Source organism: Cervus canadensis, chromosome 26 (genome assembly GCF_019320065.1).
Source record: "Cervus canadensis isolate Bull #8, Minnesota chromosome 26, ASM1932006v1, whole genome shotgun sequence".
Classification (NCBI taxonomy): domain Eukaryota; kingdom Metazoa; phylum Chordata; class Mammalia; order Artiodactyla; family Cervidae; genus Cervus; species Cervus canadensis.
This window is the reverse complement of record NC_057411.1, coordinates 41,662,159-41,677,178: the sequence shown is the minus strand read 5'-3', so window position 1 is coordinate 41,677,178 and position 15,020 is coordinate 41,662,159. Positions and strand designations below refer to the sequence as shown.

At 39.7% G+C, this 15,020-nt stretch overlaps 1 protein-coding gene across 1 annotated transcript in view; it reads left to right on the top strand.

Annotated features, from left to right (window-relative positions):
• CLNK (cytokine dependent hematopoietic cell linker) overlaps window positions 1-15,020 on the top strand; it is a 198,570-nt gene that overhangs the window by 165,523 nt on the left and 18,027 nt on the right. The window contains exons 15-16 of the mRNA XM_043448457.1: window positions 3,417-3,457; window positions 11,537-11,670. Of these exons, the coding sequence (XP_043304392.1) occupies window positions 3,417-3,457; window positions 11,537-11,670 (175 nt within the window). The remainder of the gene's footprint in view (window positions 1-3,416; window positions 3,458-11,536; window positions 11,671-15,020) is intronic.

Here is a 15,020-nt window from a genome sequence, read left to right as displayed (position 1 = left end):
CACCATCTCTCTATTCGGGACACTTCTCTTTGTTCAGCAGACCCCAGCTCAAAGCCACCCTGAATCCAGGAAGTAGTTCTTCCCCATTTCCCAGAGGGAATAAATGAGGCCCTGGCAGGCTGAGTCCCTAACTGCTGAAATCAAGTCCAGCTTCACTCTTCAGTAACCCATCGCATCTACACTGATTTGATTCTGAAAATGCAGCCCATGAATCTTGACTGTCCTTGGTGCCTGTCCAGAGTTAAAATGCTCTTTTATTATTTAATAAATATTTACGGGGCATGTACCCTGTTTGTGGTGGAATAGAATACTGCTTAGGAGGTAGTCCCTGGAATCAGGCTGCCTGGCTTCCTCACTAACAAACCATGTGGCCTTGGGCATCTTCACTCACCCTGTTCAACATGCCCACGCGCCCACTAACCACCAGCTCTCAATGCCATTGCCAGCCACTCCACTGTATGTCAGGGGCATTGTCCCCACCCCCCATTCCAACTTCCCCGCCATTACTTTCTTGTGTTGTTTCACACCTTTGGTAACTTTGTTCTCACTCTTCGGTGTGTGGGCATTAGTTCTAGGCTTCATTCTCTTATTAGACTGTTTTCTGTTTAAGGCCCAACCTGACACAAAACCCTTGCCCACATAACAAATAGAAACTCTTTCCAATGTAATTGTCTAAAAGGAAACAAAAAATCATCATATTATAGTGAAAAGATCATGAGATTTCAGTTGGACCCACATCTGCAGTAGTTGTTTAATGTGACTTGGCTTCTTTTGTGTGTTTATTTAATTAATTGAACATCTCCTGATTTAGGGGGCTTCCCTCATAGCTTGGTAAAGAATCTACCTGCAATGCAGGAGACTTGGGTTCGATTCCTTGGTAGGGAAGATCCCCTAGAGAAGGAAATGGCAACCCACTCAAGTATTCTTTGAATCCCATGGACAGAGGAGCCTGGTGGGCTACAGTCCATGGGGTTGTAAGAGTCAGACATGACTGAGTGACTTCCACTCACTTTTTCACTCCTGATTTTTCTTTCTCTCTTAACTGACTGCATCTTCTAAGTCTCCTTTTTCCCAAACTGACCTGTAATATTGGTATTCCTCAGATCTTTCTGAGGACCTTTTTTCTCTTGGTAAGAGTGTAGTCAGTTTATCCATCCTCATGGTGTCAAATGTCAATTCTATATTGATCATTACTAAATCTGTCTTCTGCCCCAATCACCCTTTTTAGCCCCAGACCCATGTCCAGTTACCCAATGAGCAGTTTTCCTTGAAACAGTGACAGGCATCTCAAACTCAATGTTGGAAACTGAACTGATTTATACTTTCGTTTCCAGACCCACACTACCCTCTTATAAACTTTCTCACCTCAATAAATGGTATACTCTCTTTCCCATCTTCACTCTTCCCATCCTGTTTATTAACAGCCCCCTAAATTCTCAAATCTCAACTCATAACAGGTCTTGAATCTGTCCATTTCCCTAGCTCCCAGGAAAACTTTCTTGAGAACCAAACCAATTTTGTCTAGATTAAGTGACATTCTTTTGCTGTGCTCACCTCTATGGTGGTATTTACCCCTTATTGTGATAGTGGTATAATTATGTCTTCCCTTCAAAAATGAAGGTGCTTCAGGGCAGAAGCCATGTCTTATTCATTTGATACCTCCCAAAACATGCAATGTACTTAGTAAGCACTCAGTGTCTATAAAATGAAAGAGCTATCAATTCTGTTTTAGTTCAGGAGTTTTTTCTTCTATTTTTATAAACTTTGTACTTGACATCGAGAATATCTTCAGAGGATATTACTCTTCTCTCAACATTTTCTAAAAATCTTGAAAAATTAGGGCAGTGAAATTTTGCTATCCAAGATTTTTAAATTAATATGTTACATATAGTTACTGAGTCCAGTCCAGCGTTTTTGCAACCCCGTGGACTGTAGCCTGCCAGGCTCTTCTGTTTATTGGATTTCCCAGGCAAGAATACTGGAGTGGGTTGCCATTTCCTTCTCCAGGGGATCTTCCCAACCCAGGGATCAAACCTGTGTCTCCTGCATTGGCAGGCAGATTCTTTACCACTGAGCCACAGGGAAGCCAATAGTCCTACATATTTTTGATTGCCCTGGGTCTCTGCTGCTGTGTGAGGGCTTTCTCTAGTTGCCGTGAGCGGAGGCTGCTCTTCGTTCTGCTGCGTGGGCTTCTCGTTGCAGTGGCTTCTCGTTGTGGGGTGTGGGCTCTAGGCACACAGGCTTCAGTAGTTGCAACTCCCAGGCTCCAGAGCACAGGGTCAAGAGTTGTGGCGCACGGGCTTTAGTTGCCCGGAAGCACGTAGAATCTTCTTGGACCGGGGATGGAATCCATGTCCCCAGCACTGGCAGGCTGATTCTTATCCAGGCAGTGGCTTATCCTGCCTGGATAAGTGGATAAGAATCAGCGAAGCCCTCCATTTAACATTTAACATAGACATTTAACAAAATTTTACACTGACTCATAGTAAAGGGACCGTGAATCGAAGGCTTAGATAGCAAAACAAGCCTGACCAGTGATGACAGCACAACGTGGTGGTCTAATGATCTAATGGCATTTCTGTCTGTGAAGCAAGTCATAAGACTCCAGGCTTCCATGGAAATAACAAAAACCAGATATGCATTCAGTTGATTTCATCGCTGCTGGTAAAGGGAGGAATTTTGCTGAATTAACCCAGAGGCTTTATTCAATTGCACGATCGTGGCATAGAACACACTCCACATAATAAGATTTAACTTCAGCAATACCTAGAGTTTATAATGACGATGCTGACCACAATACAAAATGAACCGGAAAATTAGCGCTGAGTGTTACCTAAAGGTAAACATTAAGTAAAGTGCTAAACTAAAGCTGCTGGTAAATAGTCTTGGTAACATTGTTACTGTGTTTAGAAATGCATATTATTTTACAGTCTTTTATTATATTTTTATAATCCTTTTTTCTTTATGGATTTCCTTCCTTTACACACAGTTTTCTTACCTAGCTCACATTTTAAGAGGAAATGAAATAATTTCTATGCCCTTCTTCCTTGCTATGCATGACTCACCCTCAATTGGTAAGCAATTATTAATACTACAGAGTAGGAGCTGTAGTGTTTTCTACAGTGACCGTATCTACAAGGCAAGTCTGGAGTCATGGCTTCCAAAAGTAAAGGATTACAATGCATGTTCATTGAAGTGACATGGAAAGAATATACGTGAGTCAATTTGTTCCACATCTAACATCAGTCTGTCTTGAGAAAGGAAGGAACCAGCCTCCTACACTTTACAAAACAGATGAGCCTTCTAACTCATCCAGTAAACTATAAAGTGCTCTATAAATATGATTTAGACCATGAGTACTGACCCAGCTAAAGTAGAAGATACTAACATTCTTTCAACTGTAATATTTCCTTTAGCTCTTCATTCATGACACGCAACCCGACCGTGCAAAACCGAGGTAAGAACTCTTTACCTAAGAATTATAAAATAAGCAGGTAAGTCAGGACACTATGATTTCCTGCACCATGAATTAGCTTTTGTGAAACTAAGAGTCCCTCAGCTGATGCATGTAGATGTAATTCTCTGGTTTTCATTGACAGGTGGCATTGTATTGTGTTAATATCACATAAATTTTATCCACAATTAAATATGATCACTTAGGTGGTTTCCAGCTTTTTCCTCTTATGAACATTAGTTGTGAGCAATATTGTAGATGTTTTCCTTTGTATATAGCATGTACATATTTTCCCAAGTACATAATAGGATAAGTTCTCTTTTTAAGAGGGAAATGGCCACATCTTAGAATATTCCTCTCTTCAGTGACACTAGATGGTGGCAGCTTAGTTGCTAAGTCAGCTCTAACTCTTGAGACCCTATGGACTATAGCCCACCAGGGATTTCTCAGGTAAGAACACTGGAGTGGCTTTCCACTTTCTTCTCCAGGGTATCTTCCTGATCCACGGGTTGAACGATGTCTCCTGCATTGCAGGAGGATTCTTTACCACTGAACCACCAGGGAAGCCCAACCCTAGATGTGTTTTCCAAATTAGACATATCACTTTGTTTGACCAACAGCTTATGAGGGCCCATTGTTTCCTATCCTCTCCAACAGTTGCTTCTTGACAAACCTTTAGTTTTTGCCATTCCATTGATTGTAAAATATATTTATCTTAAAAAGAGTCTGTGAAACAGAGAAAATAAAAACCAACCTCTCTTACTAATTAATTGAAAAGATAAAAATCAGAAGGATACCATGTCCATGGAGATGTCAAAAGTAGCCTATAAATATAGTGTTATATCACTCTTGGTGATGGGTTTTGATATTGTTAGTATTATTTGGCCAAACTAGATATGTCATGTTCTTTTGTCTTTCTTTCTTTACTCCCTATGCCATAGAGATTCTATGTTCAGGCCTAATCTTTCAATCTCTCTGTGCTGAGCCACAGAATGGTGGCTGGACCCCATGGGATAGAGTGGGAAGACTGAGTGTTCTGCTGACCTTGATCCCACTTCTGCCTCTTTGAGCTTTACCATCCTCCATCCATAAAATTAAAATAATGATATTACCCCACAGGGTCCCACTTCTGCCTCTTTGAAGTTCACCCTCCTCCATCCATAAAATTCAAATACTATTAACTAACAGGGTTAATACACATACATACACACACACACACACACACACAGCCCTCTGCTTAGCACATTGTAGGCAACTGACACATTTTAATATCTTTCCTTCTTTTTTGCATTTCCTTTCCATCTCCAGCAATTCTCTATCTAACTGATCCAGTGAGACTAAGAGATTCCTGCATAGCCTCCATCGTGTCCTTATTTCTCTTCTGCCCTACACTATCTGGGCCTTACATGGGGAAACCAATATGGAAAACTCATTATCCCCAGATGCACGCATCACTAATAGGAGTTTCCCAAGAGAGGACTCCTTTTCTAAAGGAGGATGGCCACATGGCTCAATTCCTAGAAATTGAATGACAGAAATGGCAGTTTTGGAGGCCAGATCTTGGTGTATGAAAACAAAAAGACTTGGCAGATCCAGGTGAAAGCTCCACGGGCTGGATGGGCCAGGAAGGGCTTTACAGATGGGGGTTTTGAAATTGGGATTATTGCAGAGATGGAGAAGCAGATAGATTAAATAGGGATCCAGAGTCTTGACTTGAAAGACAAAATCTTAAACACATAAAAAAATAAAGAGCAGTTGAAGAATGGAACAGTAGTGTTAGTGAAGTGGAAAGCCTTCATGAGTCCAGTCAAGCATCCTTTGACTAGGAGTATATCATTCATACTGGGGTTATGTAGACTGTTCTCTAATCATCTTAGAAGAAATAGGTTTGCTTAAAGAAACATCCTGGGATGGACAGGGAAAATGTTTTTGTCTCTAATGCCTTCAAACACCATCAATTCCTCTTTTGGGCAACAAATATCCACCAAATACGTGGTTTATGCCCCAAATTGGGCTGGGCCTTAAGAATGCAGAATAGAAACAGCCTCATCCTTTAACTGACCAGTGCCTGAACTTTTCCATCAATGTATTCAGTGATTCATTCTCCTGGGTAAAAATTCACCCTTGGGTCACCAGCGCTTGGCAGAAATTAGGTGCAGAGAAAACAGTACACAATCCGGCCACGTGTAGAGCACTGAGTCTAGCGGGCTCTCTAAAGTTTGCTAGTTTTAAGTTGGATGTCTCAGGCGAGGGAGACAGTGTTCTACACGTAGAAGAGTAAAACCTACTTCTCCGTCAATGTAGGTATCATCATCCTAATTTAACAAATGAGAAAAGATTTTGAAAATATAGTTAGGCTTCTTTTTAAGGATGGTCCTTTATTGTACTTATATTTATTTTTAAGGAGTATAATTGCTTTACAACATTCTGTTAGTTTCTGCTATACAACAATGTGAATCATCTATATGTAAACATACATCCCCTCCCTCCCGGGCTTCCCTTCCACCCCCCATCCCACTCCCCTAGCTCCCCACAGAGCACTGAGCTGAGTGAGTTCCCCGTGCTACACAGCAGCTTCCCATTAGCTAGCTACTTCATACAGTATATATATGTCAATTCTACCACATGCCCACTTACAGTTATTCTTGACTGTTCAGTTACTAGTGAATAAATAGGTTGTTCTCAATTTTCTGATAAATAAATTCAAGCTAAACTGTTGGGAGCCTAAGTAGATGGATCTCCAGACAAAAAAGAAAATTATTTTGATATATTGGAAGAGAAACCTGAAAGTTTGGGTTATAACTAAAACATATTAACTTTTGAGATATTGGATGATTTCTTTTCTTATTTATATCAGTTTTTGTCCACTAAAGTTTTCTTTTTCTATCTTCATTTTATAAAATTTTTGTCATATATGACTTTTTTCTTAGAATTTTTTTTTTAATTTTATATGGGGTGAAGTTAAAATAGACATTACTTTGTCAACAAACGTCTGTCTAGTCAAGGCTATGGTTTTTCCAGTGGTCATGTATGGATGTAAGAGTTGGACTGTAAAGAGAGCTGAGCACTGAAGAATTGATGCTTTTGAACTGTGGTGTTGGAGAAGACTCTTGAGAGTCCCTTGGACTGCAAGGAGATCCAACCAGTCCATCCTGAAGGAGATCAGTCCTGGGTGTTTATTAGAAGGACTGATGTTGAAACTGAAACTCCAATACTTTGGCCACCTGATGTGAAGAGCTGCCTCCTTTAAAAAGATCCTGATGTTGGGAAAGATTGAAGGCAGGAAGAGAAGGGGATGACAGAGGATGAGATGGTTAGATGGCATCACCAACTCAATGGACATGAGTTTGGGTAAACTCCGGGAGTTGGTGATGGACAGGGAGGCCTGGCGTGCTGCAGTTCATGGGGTCACAAAGAGTCGGACACAACTGAGCGACTGAACTGAACTGAAAGTTAAAATTTGCTAATAAATAGGTATGGAGAGCTGCTTAAAATAAAATGGTTTTATTATGTTTCAAGAAAAGCTCTAGAGCTGTTTCTTTATTAACATTGTAACATTAGTAGTAGCATTCATTGAGTGGCTAGTATGGGTCAGGCACTGTGCTAAGAGCTTTATATACATAAGCCTTTTTAAATATTAGTAATTATTCATATCAATATGGTTCCATCAGTAAGTGTTGATATCAGTACGGTTCTACTGATGTCAGCTTTTAAATATTAGTAATTATTGATATCAGTATGATAACAGTATGTTTTATCCATACTATTTTCATTAGACTATCCTAATTTTCTTGACCACTTACACATATTATCCCCAATGTTCTTCCATTTACTCTGTGTCACTTCTTTATTAAACATATATATACATATACACATATACACATATACATATATATTTGGTTGCACAAATCGTTGTGAACAACGATTCACATTGTGAACAACACCCTGAACTCTTAGTTGCAGCACATAGTTTCCTGACCAGGGATCGAACCCTGGTCTCCTGCATTGGGAGCAGAGTCTTAGCCACTGGACCAGCAGAGAAGTCCTCAACCTCTTTATTAATGTGACTCTCCATTCTCCAGGTAGGAGAGTCCTATCTCCTGGGATTATAAAACTCAAATGCAGTGTTTTATGTAAAGCTTTCCAAAGATTACCACCATTATTTTAGAACAAAGTCAACTAAATTCTTGTAGTGGAACTACATAATGGGAATTTCGTTCGTTTATTAAGCAAAGATCCATCCAGGACTTCTGAGGAAATCACATGGCGAAGTTTTTTTGTTTGTTTTGTTTAACTCCTTCTCTGAATAGACGACAGATGCACAGAGCTGTTTCCAAATGCTCTTTTTCATGTAGGATTCTTAAAAATTCAAGCAAGGCACTCAGAGTTGAAATACAATAAATCAGTTGTCACAATATCATGAAAAATTCATAATCACTGAACACATGTATGCTACACAAACTGATAGGGAATGCTGATAACAGTTATTTTCTTCTCTCAAGAACATTCTTACTGTTTCGATCCATGATGAAAAGATAGTTATGGCTATTTAAATAATAAGTTTTATTGTCCTGCTTCATTAAAATGTAAAATACTGTTGGTAAAGTCATTTTTAAAAATATTTCCATAGCTCTCTTAGCTCTCTCTTGGTTGGGATTTGCTTGGTTCTGACTCCTTTCATTAATGATCTCTCTGTGTCATATTTCAGATGCATAATTAGCACAGAACTGGACTTTTTAAACAAATAAGCATCTGGTTTTTAAATGCAAAATTTAAACCATTGATATTTATTGTAATTACTAATATTTTTGAATCAATTTTTATATTATGTTGTGCCTCCTACTTGCCTTTTTTATTGATTTTTTCCTGCCATATATTGAATTCATCTTTTTTATTCCCTTTTCTCTTTCTAGAAAGTTATATATACATTCAAATTCTATTCTTCCATTGCTTACCTTCAGCATTTAGCTAAATAAACAAATAGCATGCTCGAATTTTAAAACTCTGAAGTTCATATCCTCTTTTCAACAGTACAGAAAACATATGATGCTTTTGTTCTGATGATGTGGATTCTGCACTGTGTCTGAAAGTAGAGCTTTTAGCCTTATAAAATAAAATTGGAAAAGACAGATGTCTTTATCATTATTCCTATTTTTAGTTGTAAATTGGTGAGTGAAATTAACTTACCATGATGAATGTAATTTAAACTTTAAGTGACCAAACGCTTTTCTACAGCAAACATTTGACACATGTATTCCCTACATTCTCAGACTCCACATTAAAAGTCACAATCCTCGGAACCCTCAAAATATAACTTTCAATGGTTCAGGAGTACTCTGCTCTTCTTAGTAAACTTACAGAGAAATCTGACATTTTGATGACAAAAAAGAAACAGAATAAATACACATATAACTTAAATGTTATGGTAACTGGCCTATAAATGTTTGCTAATGTTTTATTTAGCACCTTGCCTTAAAAAACATAGTGTGTGAGAAGTATTCCATTCTTTCAAAGTTCTTGTTAAGCTACTGACCAGAATTATAATGTTTATGCTCTCTAGACTGAAGTAAGACTAAATAACTTATAATTCTGCATTCACATTAATAACTCCTTTTCCATTTTATATGTTATCATTAACCAGAATTTTATTATGATGCTGTTTTCATGCTCTCAATGATTTGTTGTTGGGGTCCTTTAATGGACCGGAACCTGGTGGTACGGAGTCGACGATAAGAAAGTAAAAGAGAGAAAGAGAGAGAGAGAAACAAAAAAGACCCGGGGACCTAAGCTCTGATGGAGCAAAGGTGCTTGAATGATTTTTCTATGAGTATATGTAGGCTGTGGTACAAGAAACTTCTTTCGGGAATGATAGAGATCAGAAAACCAAACGTACAGCAACCGTTACCAAGGGAACAAGGGGTAGTGTTAGTCACAAGGTCAGGAGACAATCCATATCTCAAGAAAGGGGTACAAGACTAAGCAGTTTTGTCCTAAAGAGAATGTTTACTAAAGGAGACCCAAGCCTGCCTCACACAATGACCTCAGTCCCTGGGAGCAGCGTGCTGTTCCACTTGAACAGGGACAAAGGACTCATGAGGGACAGCATGTAGGGATCCTTCCGTCAAACATTCCCTGACAATTTGTCATTTTTATAAAGTTAATTCTTGCTTAAAATTACTAACATATTTATCAATATCTTTGTTAAGCATTCCTTCTAACAACTGGTTTCTTCCTTGTGACTTTCAATCAGTTCAGTTCAGTTGCTCAGTCGTGTCCGACTCTTTGCAACCCCATGGACTGCAGTACGCCAGGCCTCCCTGTCCATCACCAACTCCCGGAGTTTACCCAAACCCATGTCCATTGAGTCGGTGATGCCATCCAACCACCTCATCTTCGTCTCCTTCTCCTCATGCCGCCTTCAATCTTTCCCAGCATCAGGGTCTTTTCAAATGAGTCAGCTCTTCACATCAGGTGGCCAAAGTATTGGAGTTTCTGCTTCAACATCAGTCCTTCCAACGAACACCCAGTACTGATCTCCTTTAGGATGGACTGGTTGGATCTCCTTGCTGTCCAAGGGATTCTCAAGAGTCTTCTCCAACACCACAGTTCAAAAGCATCAATTCTTTGGTGCTCAGCTTTCTTTACAGTCCAACTCTCACATCCATACATGACCACTAGAAAAACCATAGCCTTGACAGGATGGACCTTTGTTGGCAAAGTAATGTCTCTGCTTTTTAATATGCTGTCTAGGTTGGTCATAACTTTCCTTCCAAGGAGCAAGCGTCTTTTAATTTCATGGCTGCAGTCACCACCTGCAGTGATTTTGGAGCCCCCAAAATAAAGTCTGTCACTGTTTCCACTGTTTCCCCATCTATTTGCCACAAAGTGATGGGACCAGATGCCATGATCTTAGTTTTCTGAATGCTGAGTTTTAAGCCAACTTTTTCACTCTCCTCTTTCACTTTCATCAAGAGGCTCTTTAGTTCTTCTTCACTTTCTGCCATAAGTGTGGGGTCATCTGAATGTCTGAGGTTATTGATGTTGCCTTATGACCTTAATTTCTTGAAATTCATTTCTATTAGTGTTTACTGGAGTGACACAGTGAAAATATGTTATTTTTATTGAAGTAGAGAATACACCACATCAAAACATGATGAAGTGGTAGTATCTTAAAGCTTAGGTGCCATGTGAAATCAAAACCCTTTCAATGAATTCAGTATTCTGTTACTATGAAATCCATTGGTCTATCTTCCCTTTTAAATACTCCTACCCAGGCATGATTTTGTAGCACCATATATTAGTCACTGGAAAACAGTGATTCACAGACTTGAGCAGATCTTTCCCACATTAACATATTTTATTATATAATATTTTAAAAATCACATTTGTAAGTAATACCTCCAATCTCATCAGAAAAGTCCAGCTGTGGATATGCTATTAAGTCACTGTGGCAGATACAAGTTTTTCCAAACTCCAGTTTGCACTTCAAAAGTCTAATTTTAAACTTGGCCACAAATACTGCCAGTTGTTTTCCATTAAGTGACAGGCTCACTTTGTTCATTTTTAGTAAAGTATCTGCCAAGTGCCCAAGTCTGAATAACCGTAATTTGTCTATTAGTCATTCTTTCAGGTTATAAAAGATGATCCATTAAAACAAAAAGTTATTCTTTCACATTTTAAAACAAATGGCGTTTTCTGAGTTGGAAACAAGCTTGGCTTGTTTAAGAAACTCAGCAGAGTTCATAACAGCCAGGACAGCATGGTCAGTGGAGGATGGATGAAGAAATAAGAAGAGAAAGATTATACAGGACCTTATTGACAGAAGTTTAAATATTTGGATTTTCTTCCAGGTCATCATGGAAGGATGTGTACCAGGGTTATAGTAAAGTCAGAATTACATTTTTTGAAGGTGACTCCAAATGCCCTAGGGAGACAGGGACAAAATCTGAAGCAAGTGAACAGTCCAGAGGAGACTGCTCTCAAGAGTGAGATGATGGTGGTAGAGATCAAGTTGCCATAGACCCCGGAGGAAGTGAGGGGTTCCAGCATAGTCATATTTAAATATGAATTTATTTTTCCCAGATCATAAAGAAAGCATGCCATCCTATGCTCCTCAGAGATGTCAGTCTCCAGCCGGCTCTGGCCCTCAGGAAAATCCACTACTTCATAAAATCACGAGCAGGAGGAAGCCTTTCCCCACAAGGTCTGATGGCAAGGTAAAACAGACACTTCCTACAGCACTTTTCTAGATGACCTTAGCACCTAAATAGGGGCTTCCCTGGTGGCTCAGCAGTAAAGAATCCATCTGCAATGCAGGAGATGCAGGTTCGCTCTCTGGGTCGGGAAGATCCCCTGGAGAATGGAATGGCAACCCACTCTACTATTCTTGCCTGGAGAATCCCATGGACAGAGGAGCCTGATGGGCTACAGTCCATGGGATCACAAAGAGCTGGACATGACTGAGGCAACTGAGCATGCTCACACAGCACCTAAAGAGAGCTTTCTAGAACAACGCCTAAAAAGGAGATCATTACAATTCGCTCTGAGATTTCTCCCTTCTGGCTATATATTATTGGGGGTTAATATTTTTTAAAATATTTTGCTGTATAACATTGCATCTTGCCATTTCATTAAATTCTTCAACTTGCATACTTCCATATTCTAAAAGTGCTTTTCTTTAAATTGATCCAAAAAATAGAGATATTTAGAACTGTATTGTATGTGTATTGGTTGTTCAGTAGTGTTTTGCAATTGATAAAGATTTATATATTGCAACTGTTTTCCCAACAGAAGATTCACAAGTTGTATGCTCATTTCATTTGAACAGTTCAGCAAGCATTTACTGAGCACTTATTCTATACCAGACAACGTGCTAGAAGTTATGGTCTCTGCCCCAGGGGAAATGTAAAGAGGGGCAGAGATGCAAACAGATGTAATAGTAAACAGATTCTTGCTTGTCCTTCATCTATTTCCTGCTTTCTTTCTAAAATATTTTCCGTTCCCACAACCAGTTCTTCTCAGGCCGTGCTGCACTTACGCTCACCTGTATGGGGGGATAAAACTTAGTTTTAGCTTCTACTCTCTTCCCTCCATCACGTTGCAACATTACTTATTAAAGTCTTTCATGATAAGGCACAGAAGGACGTGTTCCATCCGGGTCTCCATTCCGTAGCCTCATAGGCTAAGAGTTCTGCTACAGAGCTTGCTAAAGATTTTAAGCAGGAGCAGAGCACATAGAATATCTCCAGTCAGTTCAGTTCAGTCTCTCAGTCATGTCCTACTCTTCGTGACCTCATGAACTGCAGCACTCCAGGCTTCCCTGTCTGTCACCAACTCCCGGAGATTGCTCAGACTCATGTCCATTGAATTGGTGATGCCATCCACCCATCTCATCTCTTGGCGTCCGTTTCTCCCAGGGACCAATCTTCCTGGCGAAGATTGAAGATCTTTCCCAGCATAAGAGTCTTTTCTAAAGAATCAGTTCTTCACATCAGGTGGCCAAAGTATTGGAGTTTCAGCTTCCACATCTGTCCTTCCAATTAATATTCCGGACTGATTTCCTTTAGGACTGACTGGTTTGATCTGCTTGTTGCCCAAGGGACTCTCAAGAGTCTTCTCCAACACTACACTTAAAAGCATCAATTCTTCAGTGCTCAGCCTTCTTCACAGTCCAACTCTCACATCCATACATGACTACTGGAACAATTGCTCATATTCCTGCAATGTTCCAAGTGCCATTGGTTGTCCTTATACTTAGTGTTAATTTTGACCTTAATTCTAAAAGAAGTCTCATACTCTTAAATTTGACCTTGTGCACAGTTTGCACATGGTATGCACATAGAAACGTTTGTGCATAGTTCATCTATTGCCCTATCTTACATACCTGGCTTCCTTTTCATCATCTCCTTCATAAGCACTGGAATCCCAGAATCCTACCTAGGTATCTATCCAAAAATTACACCCCTCCCAGAACCTGGATTCTTCAGACATGGGAGAGGCTTGCACTAAACCAGGATTTCCCTGATTTCAACTATTTGAATGCATGTTTATGATCTGTGGCCTATCTGTATATTATCTATAATAATGTTATACTTTTTTTTTCATTTTACATCACTGCTTTATTAAACCAGTATTACATACATAGAAAGTAATCTTAAAACTAACCGTGGCATTCTACTTCTAGGTTTACACCCAAAGAAATGAAAGCAGGGACTTGAACAAAATTTTGTACACTCATGTTGACAACAGCATTATTTACAACAGCTGTGAAGTAGAAACAGCCCAAATGTTTATTAACAAATAAATGGGTAAATGAAATACAGTAACATTGTTCAGTTGTAAAAAGGAATGAAATCCTGACACGTTACAAAATAGATGAACCTTAAAAACATAACACTAAGTGAAATAAGCCAGACACAAAAAGACCAGTGTAGAGTCTACTTATAGAATAAGTAAATTCATAGAACCAGAAAGCAGAATGGTGGCTACCAGAGGAATTATTGTTGAATGTGTAGAGTGTTTCAGTTCGGTATTATGAAAACATTTTGGAGCTGAATAGTGTGATGGCTGCAAAGCCATGTGAATGTGCTCAATGTCATTACATTGTACACTTGAAAATGGTTGCATGGTAAATCTTCTGTTGCATATAGGGGCTTCTCGGGTGGCACAGTGGTAAAGAATCTACCTCCCAGTGCAGGAGATGCAAGAGACTTGGGTTCCATCCCTGTGTCAGGAAGATCTCCTGAAGTAGGAAGCAGCAACTCACTCCAGTATTCTTGCCTATGAGACCCCAAGGACTGTAGCCCACCAGGCTCCTCTGTCCATGGGGTCACAAAGAGTCAGAAACAACAGAGGACATACACATGGTGTGTATATTTTATCACATCTTTTAAAAAAATTCATTTTAGCTCAAATGAAATAAGGCTATTATATTGCAGTAGGATGCCATCACCCACTAATGGACCTCAGCATAAGGAGAGGTTAGGGATGCCAGAACAAGAGACTTCCCTGGTGGTCCAGGGTTTAAGACTCTGCACCTCCAATGCAGGGGGCACAGGTTTGATCTCTGGTCGGGGAACTAGGGTCCCACATGCTGTGCAGCATGGCCAAAAAATAAATAAATAGATACATAAAAATAAATAAATACAATCCATCCATTAAAAAATCTAGATATTTTTAAAAAATAAAAGAAATGTCATAGTGATATTAAGCACCAAAATATTAAGCATCCCTGTTGGATTATTCAGAGGGCTGGAAAGAAAAGTGAAAGGGGCCCATCTCTCCCTCCAGGTCATTCAGAATTGCCTCACACTGTGTTTGAACAGCACCTACACACACCAGCTCACACCTGGAGAACTACAGAGTTATGAAATCTCTAATAGCCGTTCCCCTCTCCAGGGGATCTTCCCAACCCAGGGGTCAAACCCGGGTCTCCCACATTGCAGGAGGATTCTTTACCAGCTGAGCCACCAGGGAAGCCCAAGAATACTGGAGTGGGCAGCCTGTCCCTTCTCCAGGGGATCTTCCCGACCCAGGAATCGAACCAGGGTTTCCTGCATTGCAGGCA